Source organism: Taudactylus pleione, unplaced genomic scaffold, assembly GCF_031769625.1.
Source record: "Taudactylus pleione unplaced genomic scaffold, aTauple2 ptg000760l, whole genome shotgun sequence".
Classification (NCBI taxonomy): Eukaryota; Metazoa; Chordata; class Amphibia; order Anura; family Myobatrachidae; genus Taudactylus; species Taudactylus pleione.
The window spans coordinates 1,485,601-1,499,721 of NW_028285162.1; the positions used below are offsets into that span (position 1 = coordinate 1,485,601).

A 14,121-nucleotide genomic window follows, 5' to 3' on the forward strand; every position below is an offset into this window, starting at 1 on the left:
CTTGTCCACTCCTAAGTGAACAGAGAAATGAGAAGCATGTGCCCACTGTCGTAAGTTCTTGCGGAGACTAGAGGCAATGAATGTTTTCCCAACAGGAGCCATCGTGGATACATTGGTAGCAGCAAAAGTGGTTGGGTCCAAGATCGGATGAAACTGTCCCGTGGGTGACTCGGAACCACTCTCCATGGAACGAGAAAGAGCGTCAGCTTTGCAATTTTGGGCTCCAGGATGGTAGGAGAGTTTAAAATTAAATCTAGAAAAGAACATTGCCCATCTGGCTTGTCGAGGAACAATTTGCAGACTTTAGATATAGCAGGTACTTGTGGTCGGTATAAATGGTGATTGTATACTGAGCCCCCTCTAAAAGATAATGCCATTCTTTGAGCGCCAATTTTATGGCTAGCAGCTCTTGGTCACCAATCGAATAGTTCTTCTCTGCTGGCAAGAATTTTCGGGAAAAGAATCCACAGGGATGAAGCTTTTAGTTTTCGAAGTGTTGGGAGAGACCTGCTCCAACACCTTCACAGGAGGCATCCACCTCCAGGATGAATGGTCGAGTTAAATCCGGTTGTTTTAAAATTGGAGCAGAGATGAATGCCTGTTTGAGAAGTTGAAATGCGGAAGTAGCTCCGACAGACCATTTGGTTGGATCTACACACTTGTAGGTGAGAGCAGTAATAGGTGCCACCAATGTTGAAAAACCCTTCACGAACTTGCGATTATAGTTGGCGATGCCTAAGAACCGCTGTATGGATTTCAGAGATGTCGGGAGAGACCAACCAAGAATGGCTTGTAATGTTGAAGGATCCATTTGAAGACCATTCCAGAGATTATGTACCCCAGGAATGGTACATTTGACACTTCAAATAGACATTTCTCCAGTTTGCAGAAGAGTTATTTGGAGCGTAATCTCAAAAGGACCTCTTTCACCTGATCCCAGTGACTCTTAAGATCTTGAGAAAAAATCAAGATGTCGTCCTAGTAGACAACCACACACTTGTATAGAAGATCTTAGAAAATTTTGTTGATGAAGAATTGAAAAACAGCTGGGGCATTGCATAGGCCGAAGGGCATAATGAGATATTCCTAATGCCCATCTCTGGTGTTGAAGGATGTTTAACATTCGTCTCCAGGGCGTAAATGTATTAGATTGTAGGCTCCTTTTAAGTTGAGCTTGGTGAAAACTGGGGCTCCTTTGACTCTGTCAAACAATTCAGATATGAGAGGAAGAGGGTAGCGATTCTCGATAGTTATGGCGTTAAGACCTCGGTAGTCGATAAAGGGGTGTAACCCACCGTCTTTCTTTTTCACGAAGAAAAATCCAGCCCCAGCTGGAGACGTGGAAGTTCGAATGAAGCCTTTATTTAGATTTTCCTTGATATATTCTGTCATGGTTTGAGTCTCAGGAAGAGATAGAGGATAGATTCGTTCTCTGGGAGGATTCTTCCCTAGGATCAAGTCTATGTGACAATCCCAGTCGCGATGTGGAGGCAATACATCCGCGTTCTGTTTACTGAAGATGTCTAGGAACTCTGTATAAGACTTGGGCAGGCATGCAGGACCCTGTAGGGCAGAGGATCGGAAAGGTGCTACCTGATGAAAGCAGCTCTTGAAACAATCAGAACTCCAGGAGGTTATCTGCATAGTTGACCAATCAATTTGTGGAGAATGTCTCTGTAGCCAGGGTAACCAAAGAACTAGAGAGTGAGAGGCTTTGGGAATCACTAGGAAGGACAATTCTTCAGAATGGAGTAACCAGATGGTAAGTTCAAGTGGCATAGGGCCTGATTCAGAGCCGGACGCTATTTGCGCTCGCTCGTTCAGAAAAAGGGGCCGGATATTTAAATAGAGTGCTCGCTCTTTGCGGTCTGTTGACGCCTCTATGTCTGAACAAGCGAATGAAACATGCGCTCGCTATTTTTTTAAAAACGCCCCCTGGCCGCTCGCATCCTACGTCATCTCCGCTATTTATTAGATTAATCGAGTACATCGAAAGGCGTATGAACTGCTCGCAGTGCTTGTAGTAGCATTTTCCTACCGCAATCATGCAAGCAGTTCAGGCTAAAAGACAACCAAGTGACGTGGTCGATGACACTGCTTTGTTAATTATGCACACCCTTAAAATGCCCGTTTTGACCGTTTGGCACGCCTGCGTTCAGATCTCCACTCCCCGTTTTCAAGCACCTTCCCCTGTTACCACCCACAAACGCCTCATTCTGTCACTGAAATTAGCAGGCATTCGCTATTTTGCGAGCACACAATTTCCGACCGCAATGTCTGGTTCGCGCATGCGTATTACAACCCATACGCATGCGCAGTTGTGCGAACATCGCTCGGAGCGAACGAGCGGCCGCTTACGAGCGGCTCTGAATCAGGCCCATAGTACGATGAGTGACAGTTCCACTAGTAATGCGACTACCATCGATGGCGGTTAAAGTGATGACTCGAGGTAATGCTTCAACAGAAATCCGATGTTTAGGGACAAAGTCCGTAGTCACAAAGTTTCCTGCTGCTCCGGAATCCAGAAGGGTTAGTACAGCTTTAGGACCTCGAGGAAGCTTCAACTGAGCCTGGATGGTGGAATCTGACTTCCTAGGTGAATCAGTGGCAACTCCTAACTTAACCTCTCTGCCGTTAGGAGGAGGCGTTTCCCTGACGGATTGAACAGGATTTAACTAAATGTTGGGGCGACCCGCAATACATACAGAGATTCTGTCTCTGCCTTTTCTGTCGTTCCTCAGCCGACCAACAGGAGCGGATGACCTGCATGGGTTCTTCGCCCACAGTAGAGGAAGGTAGTCGGGAAGCTGGACGTGGCCTTCCACGGTGGAATCTGCCCCTCTCCAAGGCACGCTCTCCGTGTCGCAGGTCCACTTTGTTGCAGAGAGAAATTAAATCATCCAGTCTGGCTGGAAGGTCACGGGAAGCCAGATCGTCTTTGACTCTCTCAGAGAGACCACTCCAAAAAGCTGCTATGAGGGCATCCTCGTTCCAATTGAACTCTGACGCCAAGGTCTGGAACAGAATGACGTACTAACCTACAGTTTTGTTGCCTTGTCGAAGGCGTAAAATGTCTGCTGAGGCAGAAGTGGTTCTCCCAGGTTAATCAAAGAAGGTGGAAATGAATTCTGGGTAATTAGCAAGCAAAGGATCTGATTTTTCCCAAAGAGGTGACACCCAGTCGAGTGCCCGGAGAGCAAGAAGATTAGGCTCCTCGGGATGTAGATGTAGGCTACTCGGTTCCTGGCTGTCGGGAAATTGGTTGGTTGAAGCTAAAAATTAATCTCGCACTGGTTTAAGAAACCCATGCATAGTTTGGGATTACCATTGAACTTGCTTAGAGATGCGTGTTGGAGTAGGGCAGCGGGTGGTGCCACAGTGAGAGACGACATAGAGGAGGGAGCTGCAACTGGAGCGCTTACTGGAGCGAGGTTAAATAATAACGCCTGAATGCTATCTGAGCGAGATGACATATCCTGAATGAATTGAATAAGTTGTATTTGTGAAGTCTCCTATCTTTCCAGACGAGATAGAACATCCTGCGAAGAATCCACTCCAGATCCTTGACCACTTGCCGGGCCAGTGAAAACTGTCACAGTCGAAGGATTGAGAGGCTGTGTTCCCGGGCTGGGTCTTGTATCTGTTACGTTAGATCCGGATGCTCTTTGAAGGAGACTGGGTTTAATGAAATTCCTACGCATGAAAAGAATACTAATGAAATTTATAGTTGAGAGAATGTAGAAGAACGATAGGTTCACCGGTTAGGACCAGGAGGTGACTGGACTCCAGGTAATTGGAGGACAGTTGGATCACCGGTTAGGACTGGGAGATGACTGGACTCCAGGTAACTGGAGGATGGCTGGTTCACACAGAAGTGTTAATACTGAAGCGTCAGCAGATACACTGGTGAAGCACAGTGAGGAGGCTCACTAGATAAACTAGATAAAGAGACTTGTTGCACTGGCAACTTGATACAGATCTAGGAAGTCCTTTTGTCAGAACTGCAGGATGCTGAGTGCTGAGGAGGAACTGTACCTTTGGTGGACGTGGGGACATGTGACACTGTCCAAGATGGCGGTGCCCATCTTCCCTGAAGTGCGGCAGCCAGACCACGTGAGACGCCGGACCCGCTGCTGCCGAGAGACTGCAGTTGCCTGTGAAGAGGAGACACCAGCGTGAACCGCCGGAGAGCTTGGAGCCGCTGCAGCGCCACATGAGAGTTGGGCGACGCCGCGGGTGAGCACCAGAAAAGGTAAGTAGCGGGGTCTGATTCTGAGGTCTCTGCGGGGATTTGTGACACTTTTCCTACGGTTATAACTTCTCTTGGAGGCCATACGGTTTGCTGTCATCACTTTTGTTTTGCATGACTATCCCATAAGGATATGTGACAAGGATACTTAGTATATCCACTTTGCTGCCCAAGAAGAAGGTTTACCATTTTTATATCTACACAAACAGACCACTGATACTGAGAATAAGCTATTTTTTCTAAGACTAACTTGATATTTTCATACTGTTTTTTAATTTTTGTTGAATGACCAATAGGAATCGACGCAAATTTATTCCCATTGTGCAGTAATACGCATTTTAAGCTCCTATTAGAACTAACCAAAAAAGAGCCGCCAGTCTTCTGCTCGATATTCTGGTAAACCCATCATCTGAAGAAGTTCCGAGATATTGTTGCAATTCACAAGATAAATAATGGCAGTATGGCTTGCTCTCTATTTCGAAACAATGTTATAGTAACATTCGGCTCAAGACAGTGCTTTTCTTGAAGTCTGTATGCTAAAAGCTCAGCTCCTTTTTTCGACAAATTCAAGTCACGAATTAAGTCGTTTAGTTCCTTTTGGGAAAATTTGTTTGGAGTAGAGGAACTTTCTTCAAACTCACTTTCATCTGTGTTGTCACTTGCACTGGATGAAAGTAACATCTCCACATCATCACATTCAACTTCGCACAAAGAACTGAATGATGGTACAGGTAAATCTTCGCTATGTGGTATCAGTTGTTTTGCAGAATTCATACTTGGGTATTCCCATTTACATTTCTTAAATCGATTCATACCCTTCACATTTACAGCACAAAAATAGCAGTCACTCAAGTAATCTTTGGCTCACACCACATCACAGGTATGCCGAAATGAAGTCCTTTTCGAACACCTTTAGTCCAGTTGCGGAGTGATTCCACTCAGGTTTTACAAACTTTGTGAGGCACCCAAGTCTTGCTGGCTTATGTGACATCCAAAATAAGCCTGATACGCTTGTTTTATGAATACAGTTATACTTTTTCTTTCTTTTGCAACACTATATTTGCCACAAATATAACAAAATACATCAGGGTTGTTAGTACACCGTCTTCGAGAAGAACTCACTTTTACGGCAAAAACGGTTTGTTTCACACATTTAGTGCTAACTCCCCAAAAAAACTGAGGACGTACTGAATAAAACAAGCCCAAACGGTGGGAAATTGGTTGTGGTGGGACAAGGAGTGGGTCAAACAAAGGAACAGGAGGTGTGCTAACTGCGTCACTCGGTCCTCTCCATTGCGCCTCTCTGTATGCTGGGAGGAGGTGTGGCTGTGGTCTGAGGATGTCCCAGCAGGCTCAGCAGTGCACTGCCACGCCTCCTCCCAGGGCTAGTGAGTAGATTTGAATATGTTATGCGTCTCAAACATGACTACCAGCTATGTTATCACAAATAAAACAAAGCAAAACTAAGTCGACTCTTAAGTAAAGCAGGCCTAGACTAGTAAGGTACATCAAATGGAGAAAATAATTGCATTTTATAAGTTTTCATTAACTTGAAAACTGGAGCCAATTCAGCTATAGCGAAGATCTAATGCGAAAATAGGACCCGCGAGTACTCTCAAACCTATATTAAATCCTTGGCAAGAAAAAAAATATATATATATTTGTTCCCCAGTGTTATCTGTGCATTGAGATAGGCTTAAGGATGTAATATATCAGGTGGTGTGTATACCTATTTTATCTTGTAGGGAAGGTAGGTTAGGGTGTGTAGTATTGTATTGTGGGGTTGTCGTATACTAATAGTTGTTTTGGGATTGAGATGGGTTAAGGGTTGTTGTATATCTGGGTGGTTGTGTAGTAGTATTTTGTGATGTGTGGTATATTAAGTCTATAGTGTGTGTGTGTGTATATAATATATATATACGTGTGTGTGTGTGTGTGTGTGTATGTTTATATATAATATATATATGCATGTAATTAATATAGGGGGTAGCTCAGTGGGTTTTCTTTTTTTGTTTATACTGGGCCCCACAATCTCTGATGGCAGCCCTGTGTGTGTGTAGTCTGTGTCAGTGTGTGTGTAATGCTGAACAGTTCATCAAATTGAAATATATATATATATATATATATATATATATATATACATTACATACATATATATTTTTTTTTTTTTTTTCAAACGAGTGCTACTGCTTGTTTTTATCTGGTTTATATCAAATCTTTCCAGAGGGCACCATTGGACTTTAGTAAGATTGTGGGAGTGCTGGGCTATTGGCATGTATACTGTGTTTATATACAGTGTATATATATAGTACCAGTCAAAAGTTTGAACACACCTTTTCATTCAATGGTTTTTGTTTATTTAAATTATATTCAACATAATAGATTAATACTGAAGACATCAAAACTATGAAAGAACACGTATGGAATTATGTTGTAAACAAAAAAAGTGTTAAATCAAAATATGTTTTTAAGCCCCCTTTTGCTTGGATGACAGCTTTGCACACTCTTGGCATTCTCTCTATCAGCTTCATGGGGTAGTCTCCTGGAATGGTTTTCCAACAGTCTTGAAGGAGTTCCCAGAGGTGCTGAGCACTTGTTGGCTGCTTTTCCTTCACTCTGCGGTTCAACTCATCCCAAACCAGCTCAATTGGGTTTTGGTCGGGTGATTGTGGAGGTCAGTTCATCTGACGCAGCACTCCATCACTTTCCTTCTGGGTCAAGTAGCCCTTACATAACCTGGAGGTGTGTTTGGGGTCATTGTCTTGTTAAAAAACAAATGATGGTCCCAGTAAGCGCAAACCAGATGGGATGGCATGGCACTGCACACTGCTGTGGTAGCCATGCTGGTTAAGTGTGTCTTTAATTTTGAATAACTCGCCAACAGTGTCACCAGCAAAGCACCCCCACACCATCACACCTCCTCCTCATCCATGCTTCACAGTGGGAACCACACATGCAGAAACCATCCGCTCACCTTCTCTGCATCTCGCAAAGACACGACGGTTGGAACCAAAAATCTCAAATTTGGACTCATTAGACCAAAGTACAGATTTCCACTGGATTCCACACTCATTCCACTAATGTCCATTCCTTGTGTTTCTTGGCCCAAACAATTCAGTTGATGTTGAGATTTGTCTGCTACTTGAACTCTTTGAAGACTTTGTGGTCTCTAATCTGAGGTGCTGTTAAGTAGCGGTTTCTGAGGCTGGTAACTCTAATGAACTTATCCTCTGCATCAGAGGTAACTCTTGGTCTTCCTTTCCTGGGGCAGTCCTCATGAGAGCCAGTTTCATCATAGCGTTTGATGGTTTTTGCAACTGCACTTGAGGATACATTCAAAGTTCTTGAAATTTTCTGTATCGACTGACCTTCATGTCTTAAAGTAATCATTGGACTGTTTCTCTTTACTGAGTTGAGTGGTTGGAGCCATAATATGGATTATAACAGTAGTCAAATAGTGGTGTCCACTGTGTACTAACCCTACCTCTGCACAACACATCTGATGGTCTCAAACACATTAAGAAGGCAAGTAACTCCACAGGTTGACTCTTGACAAGGCACACCTGTTAATTCAAAACCATTCCAGGAGACTACCTCATGAAGCTGATTGAGAGAATGCCAAGAGTGTGCAAAGCTGTAATCAAAGCAAAAGGGGGCTACTTTGAGGAATCGAAAATATAAAACATATTTTGATTTGTGTAACACTTTTTTTGTTTACAACATAAATCCATATGTGTTCTTTCATCATAGTTTTGATGCCTTCAGTTTTAATCTACTGTGTTGAAAATAATTTAAGTAAACAAAAACCACTGAATGAGAAGGTGTGCCACTGATACTGTTGCATGCCGGCACACTTTGAGCACTGGTTTGTTTAAAATAAAGTGCAGAAAGAGAAGAATTACACAGTTGCATCGGTGTGTAGAATGTGGTCATTAATACGTAGAAAACTCTCCACAGCAATATCATGGCAAGAGGTTTGCTAACCTGATTTACAAATGTATTGTTCTTTTGTCCAGGAAGAGTTCTGATAGAGTTTTACAATTACAGAAGTGGACAAATTTGTTGGTACCTCTCCACAAGAAAAATAACCCATAACTTGAAACTGACAAAAGTAATTGGCATCCATTATTGTTTATTTAATAGAATGCAGACTTTGCATTTCATTATTCAAAATATTCTGTTGAATCAAAAATCAAACAAATGACAATGGCATGGACAAAAATGATGGCACCCATAACCTAATATTTTGTTGCACAACCTTTAGAGGCAATAACTGCCATCAAGTGATTTCTGTAGCTCTCAATTAGATTTCTGCACCTGTCAATAGGTAGTTTGGCCAACTATTTCTGAGCAAACAGGTGCAGGTGTCTCGGGTTTGATGGGTGGCTTCTCCAGACTGCTAGTTTCAGCTCTTTCTGTAATTGTTCGATAGGATTCAGATCATGGCTCATATAAGGCCACTTCAGAATAGTCCAATGGTTTCTTCTTATGGGGGGTATCCACTAAGCATTTTAAACAAGCGATTGCACGATAACGATGTCGTTATCGTGCAATCGCTTTCAAATCGCGCATGCATCGGGGATGTTTTGGACGGAAGCGACCGGCGAAGCGCGTACACGCATCCGAAATCGCCCATATATGCAGGTCAACCTGACAATCTCGTCAGGTTCTGCATGTGCGGGGATGAGGGATGTGACGAGACTGAACGAGTGAACGTTCAGTCTAGGCATATCACTAGCTATACAAATGACAGCACTGTTGCAATGTCGCAATCATGCTGTCGTTTGTATATCGCTAAGTGGATACCCCCCATTATTCATTCTTGGGTGCTGTTAGTGGTGTGTTTTGGGTTATAATCCTGTTGGAGGACCCATGACCTGAGACAGAGCTTTCTGACACTGTGTATGTTTTGCTGCAGAATGCCTTCATAATCTTGAGATTTCATTGTGTCCTGCGCATATTCAAGGCATCCATGTCAAATACGGTAAAGCAGCCCTAAAACATTATCGAGCCTCCTCCATGTTTCACAGTAGGTGTGGTGATCCTTTCTTTGAAAGCTTAATTTTTTCGTCTGTGGACATAGAGCTGATGTGATTTGCCAAAAATGTGTCCTGGTCATTTTAGAATATCTTTGGACAATAAACAATAATGTGTCTCTTTTTCACATTCTTTGCTTTATTCTACGATATACAAAAGGTGGAAGTAAAGTTGAAAAGAGCAACTGTGCAACTGGTCAAACGATGTTGCAATGCAGGGGGTGCAAATACACATGGGCATAACTACCATAGGTGCAAGGGGAGCAGCTGCTATGGGGCCCAGAGTTTAGGGGGGGACCATCTTCCTTGTCAAAGTTACATACGTTATATACATTTTTCACCATTGGGTGGTACATAAGGGCCCTTTCAAACTTTTGCTATTGGCCCTTCAAATACCTAGTAACGTCACTGCAAATACATTTATTTTTTTTGCTTGCAGGGTAAATGCCTCACAGCACTGAGGTCATAGGTTCGATTCTCACCATGGCCCTCACTCTGCGGAGTTTGTATATTCTTCCTGTTCTTGTGTAGGTTTCCTCCCACAATCCAAAAATATACTGGTAGGTTAATTGGCTCCTGACCAAGAAAAAAAAATTGCACCAGTATCTATGTGTGTGTGTTATAGATTGTAAGCTCCACTAGGGCAGGGACTAATGTGAATGCTCAAATATGCATTGTAAAACGCTGAGGAATATATGTGCGCTATATAAATAACTTGTTATAATAATGTAGCCCACAAATACTGGATAGGTTTTTTCTTTTTACACTGCAATTAAGATTTCACATCTAAATCCATCTGCAAACTGTATATGGTTTTACCAATGTGTACAGTTAAGGTGCACTATAATTTGTTGATTGGCCTGATTCTGACAGATCGGAACGACACATTATTTAAATTGTCAAGTGTGTACACACTATGTGCGCTCCACAGCGTCATCAGTCACATCTTCAGTTCGGCCCTGCATGCTGGTTAATCTGAGGATCGGACTGACAATGCCATGCATGTGGATGTGGCGGTGGAACGACATGTTGTGCGGTCATTCACCAGATCGTCTGGTGTGTACGGACCGCACAATGCTTTTTACTTGATGAATTGTCGGGTGGAGATTAAATTACAGTATATTAGGTGCCACTGGAGAAATCTTTTTTTTTTTTATTGCCATTGGTTACATATTGAACATTTTTAAAAACTTCTATTTTTGTCGAAAACACTGAAAAAAGGGATTAAAGCCTCTTTGCCCCTTTATAATCTTGAAATGACCCAAAACTGGCATTTTACCCAACGCTTCTATGGTCCACAGAACTCTAAACTGAGCAATAAAATAGGGTTGATTGCTTTTCTGTGACAATCTTTGAGTAAACAATTAAAGTAAGGTTTCAAGGAACAGTCCCTGAAGTAGTCTGCTCCTTCATCAATATGCATGAACCCCTTGTTTGCTTACACACTGGTATTTTGCTCAAAGTCTTGATTTCAGTGTACATTATGTGCATTAAGGAATTACTGCCGTAGCCTTTGTTAATATCATTTACTGTCCTCTACAAATGTAGCTATTTTCCTTTAGAAGTCACCTGATAGTTTATTTAACAGGGACCAAAATTAGTCCTTGCTGGTATCTCATAATCAATTTCAGCCCCATCTGATTATGTGCCATTGATAATATCATGTTGATTTTCAGCTTTTATCTGTTTTTTTTTTTTTTTTTCTTGGTACATATTCATTTTATGAACCAGTCATTTGTAGAACAGTAGCAAACTGTTTTGTGAACTTCAAATAGATCACATCAACTGCATTGTCAACATGCAGTATAAAAGTTACCTACTCAGAAAAAGTGCATTTATTTGATCGGTTTGGATTAGCATATCCTTCTTAACACAATGTCGATCTAATGTCTCCAGCCTGTTATGTTAGTATATTGCAAATAGTGAAAGATAAACCCCAAGGTTATACTAGAAGTGCGGAGGGAATTTTAAGTGAGAATATATTCTTGTTCTTGCATGCTGTTTAATTGACTAAAAGTGCTCATGAGGTCTACTGAATAATGACTTAGCACTACACCAGAAATGACCTAATTTTCAAAATGAATGTATGCAGCATATTTAATAGCTACTTTTTCTTTACCCTTGATGAATATTGTGTTATTCAGCTTTCTATAAATAAAGAAGTCTGTATCTATCCTCTTTTAACTCTGATGCACCCGTACATTGCATCCTACTTATTTGTTTCTAAGCTAATACACATCATTGAAGATAGCAAGAACTTGGTGGCAAAAATAAATACCACATTACTAGATTCCGTTCTTCAACTCACATAAAAGATATGCTTAATTGTTAACTATTATGCGATTTTTTTTTTAGCTCTTAAGTCGAGTTCACACTAAGCGATATATTGGCCGTTCACTCGAATGGCCTATATATTGTGAGCGTATCGACAGGTGTGTACCCCCGACATGTCTGTAAACGATATAGTTCAGACATATCACACCTGGTCTGCAGTAAAGCATATGGCCAATAGTGCTGCAGATATACCGGTGCATCTCGTTCCCTGGGCCCTTGATGTCCCAAAGCCACTGCAGCCTCCCTGGAGCTCTGCCGCCGGTGCATACGAAGGAGGAACCTGCCTTCGCCTCCCGGCAACTCACCCTAGACCGCAGCCGAAGACGGGACTACCGGACCCCTGGATATCGAATTGCATCGCCGGAAAGGTAAGTATACATGAATTGCTACTTAGCAAAGCTATATATCGCATTGAACCTATGCGATATATAGTGAAAAGTAACAATTCAGTTTTCATTTTCTATATAAATAGACCTCAATATGTTTAAGTTCTTATTTTCCTTGTGTGGTATTTTTTAACCTTCAAGCTAAATATGTTTAAGTATCTTATGTTCTTTCTCAGACTTCTAAGGGTATATTTACTAAAATGCTGGTTTTTAGAAGTGGAGTTGTTACCCATAGCAACCAAACAGATTCTAGCTACTATCTTCTAGAACAGGGGTGGGGAACTTTTATACTGCTGAGGGCCATTTTGATATATATAACATTATTTGCGGGCCCGGTGCAGGCCACGCCCTCTCCGTGTGAAGGCAGTTCTTTGATAAGTCACCTTCACTGGATAGGTGCCTGCTTATTAGAGTGGCTGTCATCCTATCCTCTCCCACACTCCGTCCTAAGGTGACTGCAGTTACCATGCAGTGTGCAGCTCCAGGCAGTTTAGCTAGACAGGAGATGAGCAAAAGACACCTCCTCAAACATAGAAAGGCGCAGAAGTCACATTAACTCAGTGCCTCAGTCTTATCCAGTAATCTTCTGTTTACAGTTATCAATTACAAGTATATCTCTGTACACATACTGTAGATATAGCAGTGGGGATGGATGATTTAAAAAAGGGTATCAAAGTGAATGTCTTTACTTAACTTTCAGCAAAATTCAAGCACAATATATTGTTTATTGTACTAAAGTAATTATATCTTTATTGGTTTCTTGCTTACCTTGCATTAATTAATCATTGCAGATGGCCCTGCTGCATATCCTATCCCCATGGAGAATATAAAACCGCTGCTAACAGTTGGATTTACTTCGGGAGATATCAGTTTGATGAATAACTATGACGACCTGTCACCAACCATCATTCGCTCAGGGTTGAAAGGTAAGGAATGCTCCTTATTTACTTTTCATGAGTCTCCTGTATATAACTATGACGGAAATCTCAGTATTGCCTTTGGTGACACCTGCTGACAGAAAACTCCTGTAGCAGGTAATAGAACTGGTTGTTATTACTGAGACACACTTCCTTATTTAGGATTTTTGTCCTTATAGGAAAGATTAATGGCAGCAATAATATGGTATAGTTAATTATATACAGTCCAAGTTGTTCTGCTGTACATATTCCAAGATATATTTTTGTGTTGCATTAAGTAATACAATATTGAGTTGTTAAATACAGTCCAGATTTTCTATATTCTGTAATAAATACATTCAGAAGTAGGGTAGATTAGATTTCTTATAATTTGAGCATAATGTCTCCATCACCCCTCAAGTACACACAAAAGTTGGTGCATGCAGAGGTCGGTCCTATACAATTCTGTGCCATGTCACAGGGTGGCATATAAGAAACTGCACCAGATTAGTCAATCTTCCATTATAATACCTGCATTCTGTGTGCATATTTGTTTTTTGTTTAACTTATTAAGACAGACATAGTCATACTTACCAACATTAACAATTGGAAATTAGAGACTAAATAGGCCACATCCTCTACCTGACCACACTCCTTCTAGACACCCAGGAGGTCCTCGGGAACTTGACTGTTTGCATGTATGCACATGATCATAGATCCATTTCATCAGGACACACTTCACAAAGCACTACAACAATGAACGAATAAGTAATATGGGTATGTGGACACTATTTGTATATACAGGTAAGAGTATAAAACAGAAGTCAATTTGCTAAATAGTAGTGACTGAAAGAAAAAGATTGGTATACCTATTTCATGGCATTCTGGATCAGATGCCCAGTACTTTTAAGTTGCAAAGGAAATTTTATGCATATGCGCTCCTGACTGAGGAAGTGCGATTGGACGAAACGTGTCTTGCGTGGTTAGCAATGTGGACATGACTGCAGTGTCGTCACAGGGTCCAGGAAGCGAGCATGGTTTGCAGTTAGATGCCAAGGGTGCCGAGTTGCATATGTTGACCAGAGTTCTGCCATTCACGCACTGTTTGTGATATTTGTATAAATCACATCAGTGTCCCATGTGAGTGATTTTATGCTTTTAAATAAAGTGTTTCTTCATTTTAAACACACTTCACCATTTGTGCGCCTTTCTATCTATCT

General features: G+C 41.6%; 1 protein-coding gene across 3 annotated transcripts in view; it reads left to right on the forward strand.

The window, feature by feature from the left end:
• Positions 1-14,121, forward strand: part of TULP4 (TUB like protein 4) — a 383,734-nt gene that overhangs the window by 319,237 nt on the left and 50,376 nt on the right. For all 3 annotated transcript variants that reach the window (XM_088457433.1, XM_088457432.1, XM_088457431.1), the window contains one exon: positions 12,797-12,931. In XM_088457433.1, the coding sequence (XP_088313559.1) occupies positions 12,797-12,931 (135 nt within the window). The remainder of the gene's footprint in view (positions 1-12,796; positions 12,932-14,121) is intronic.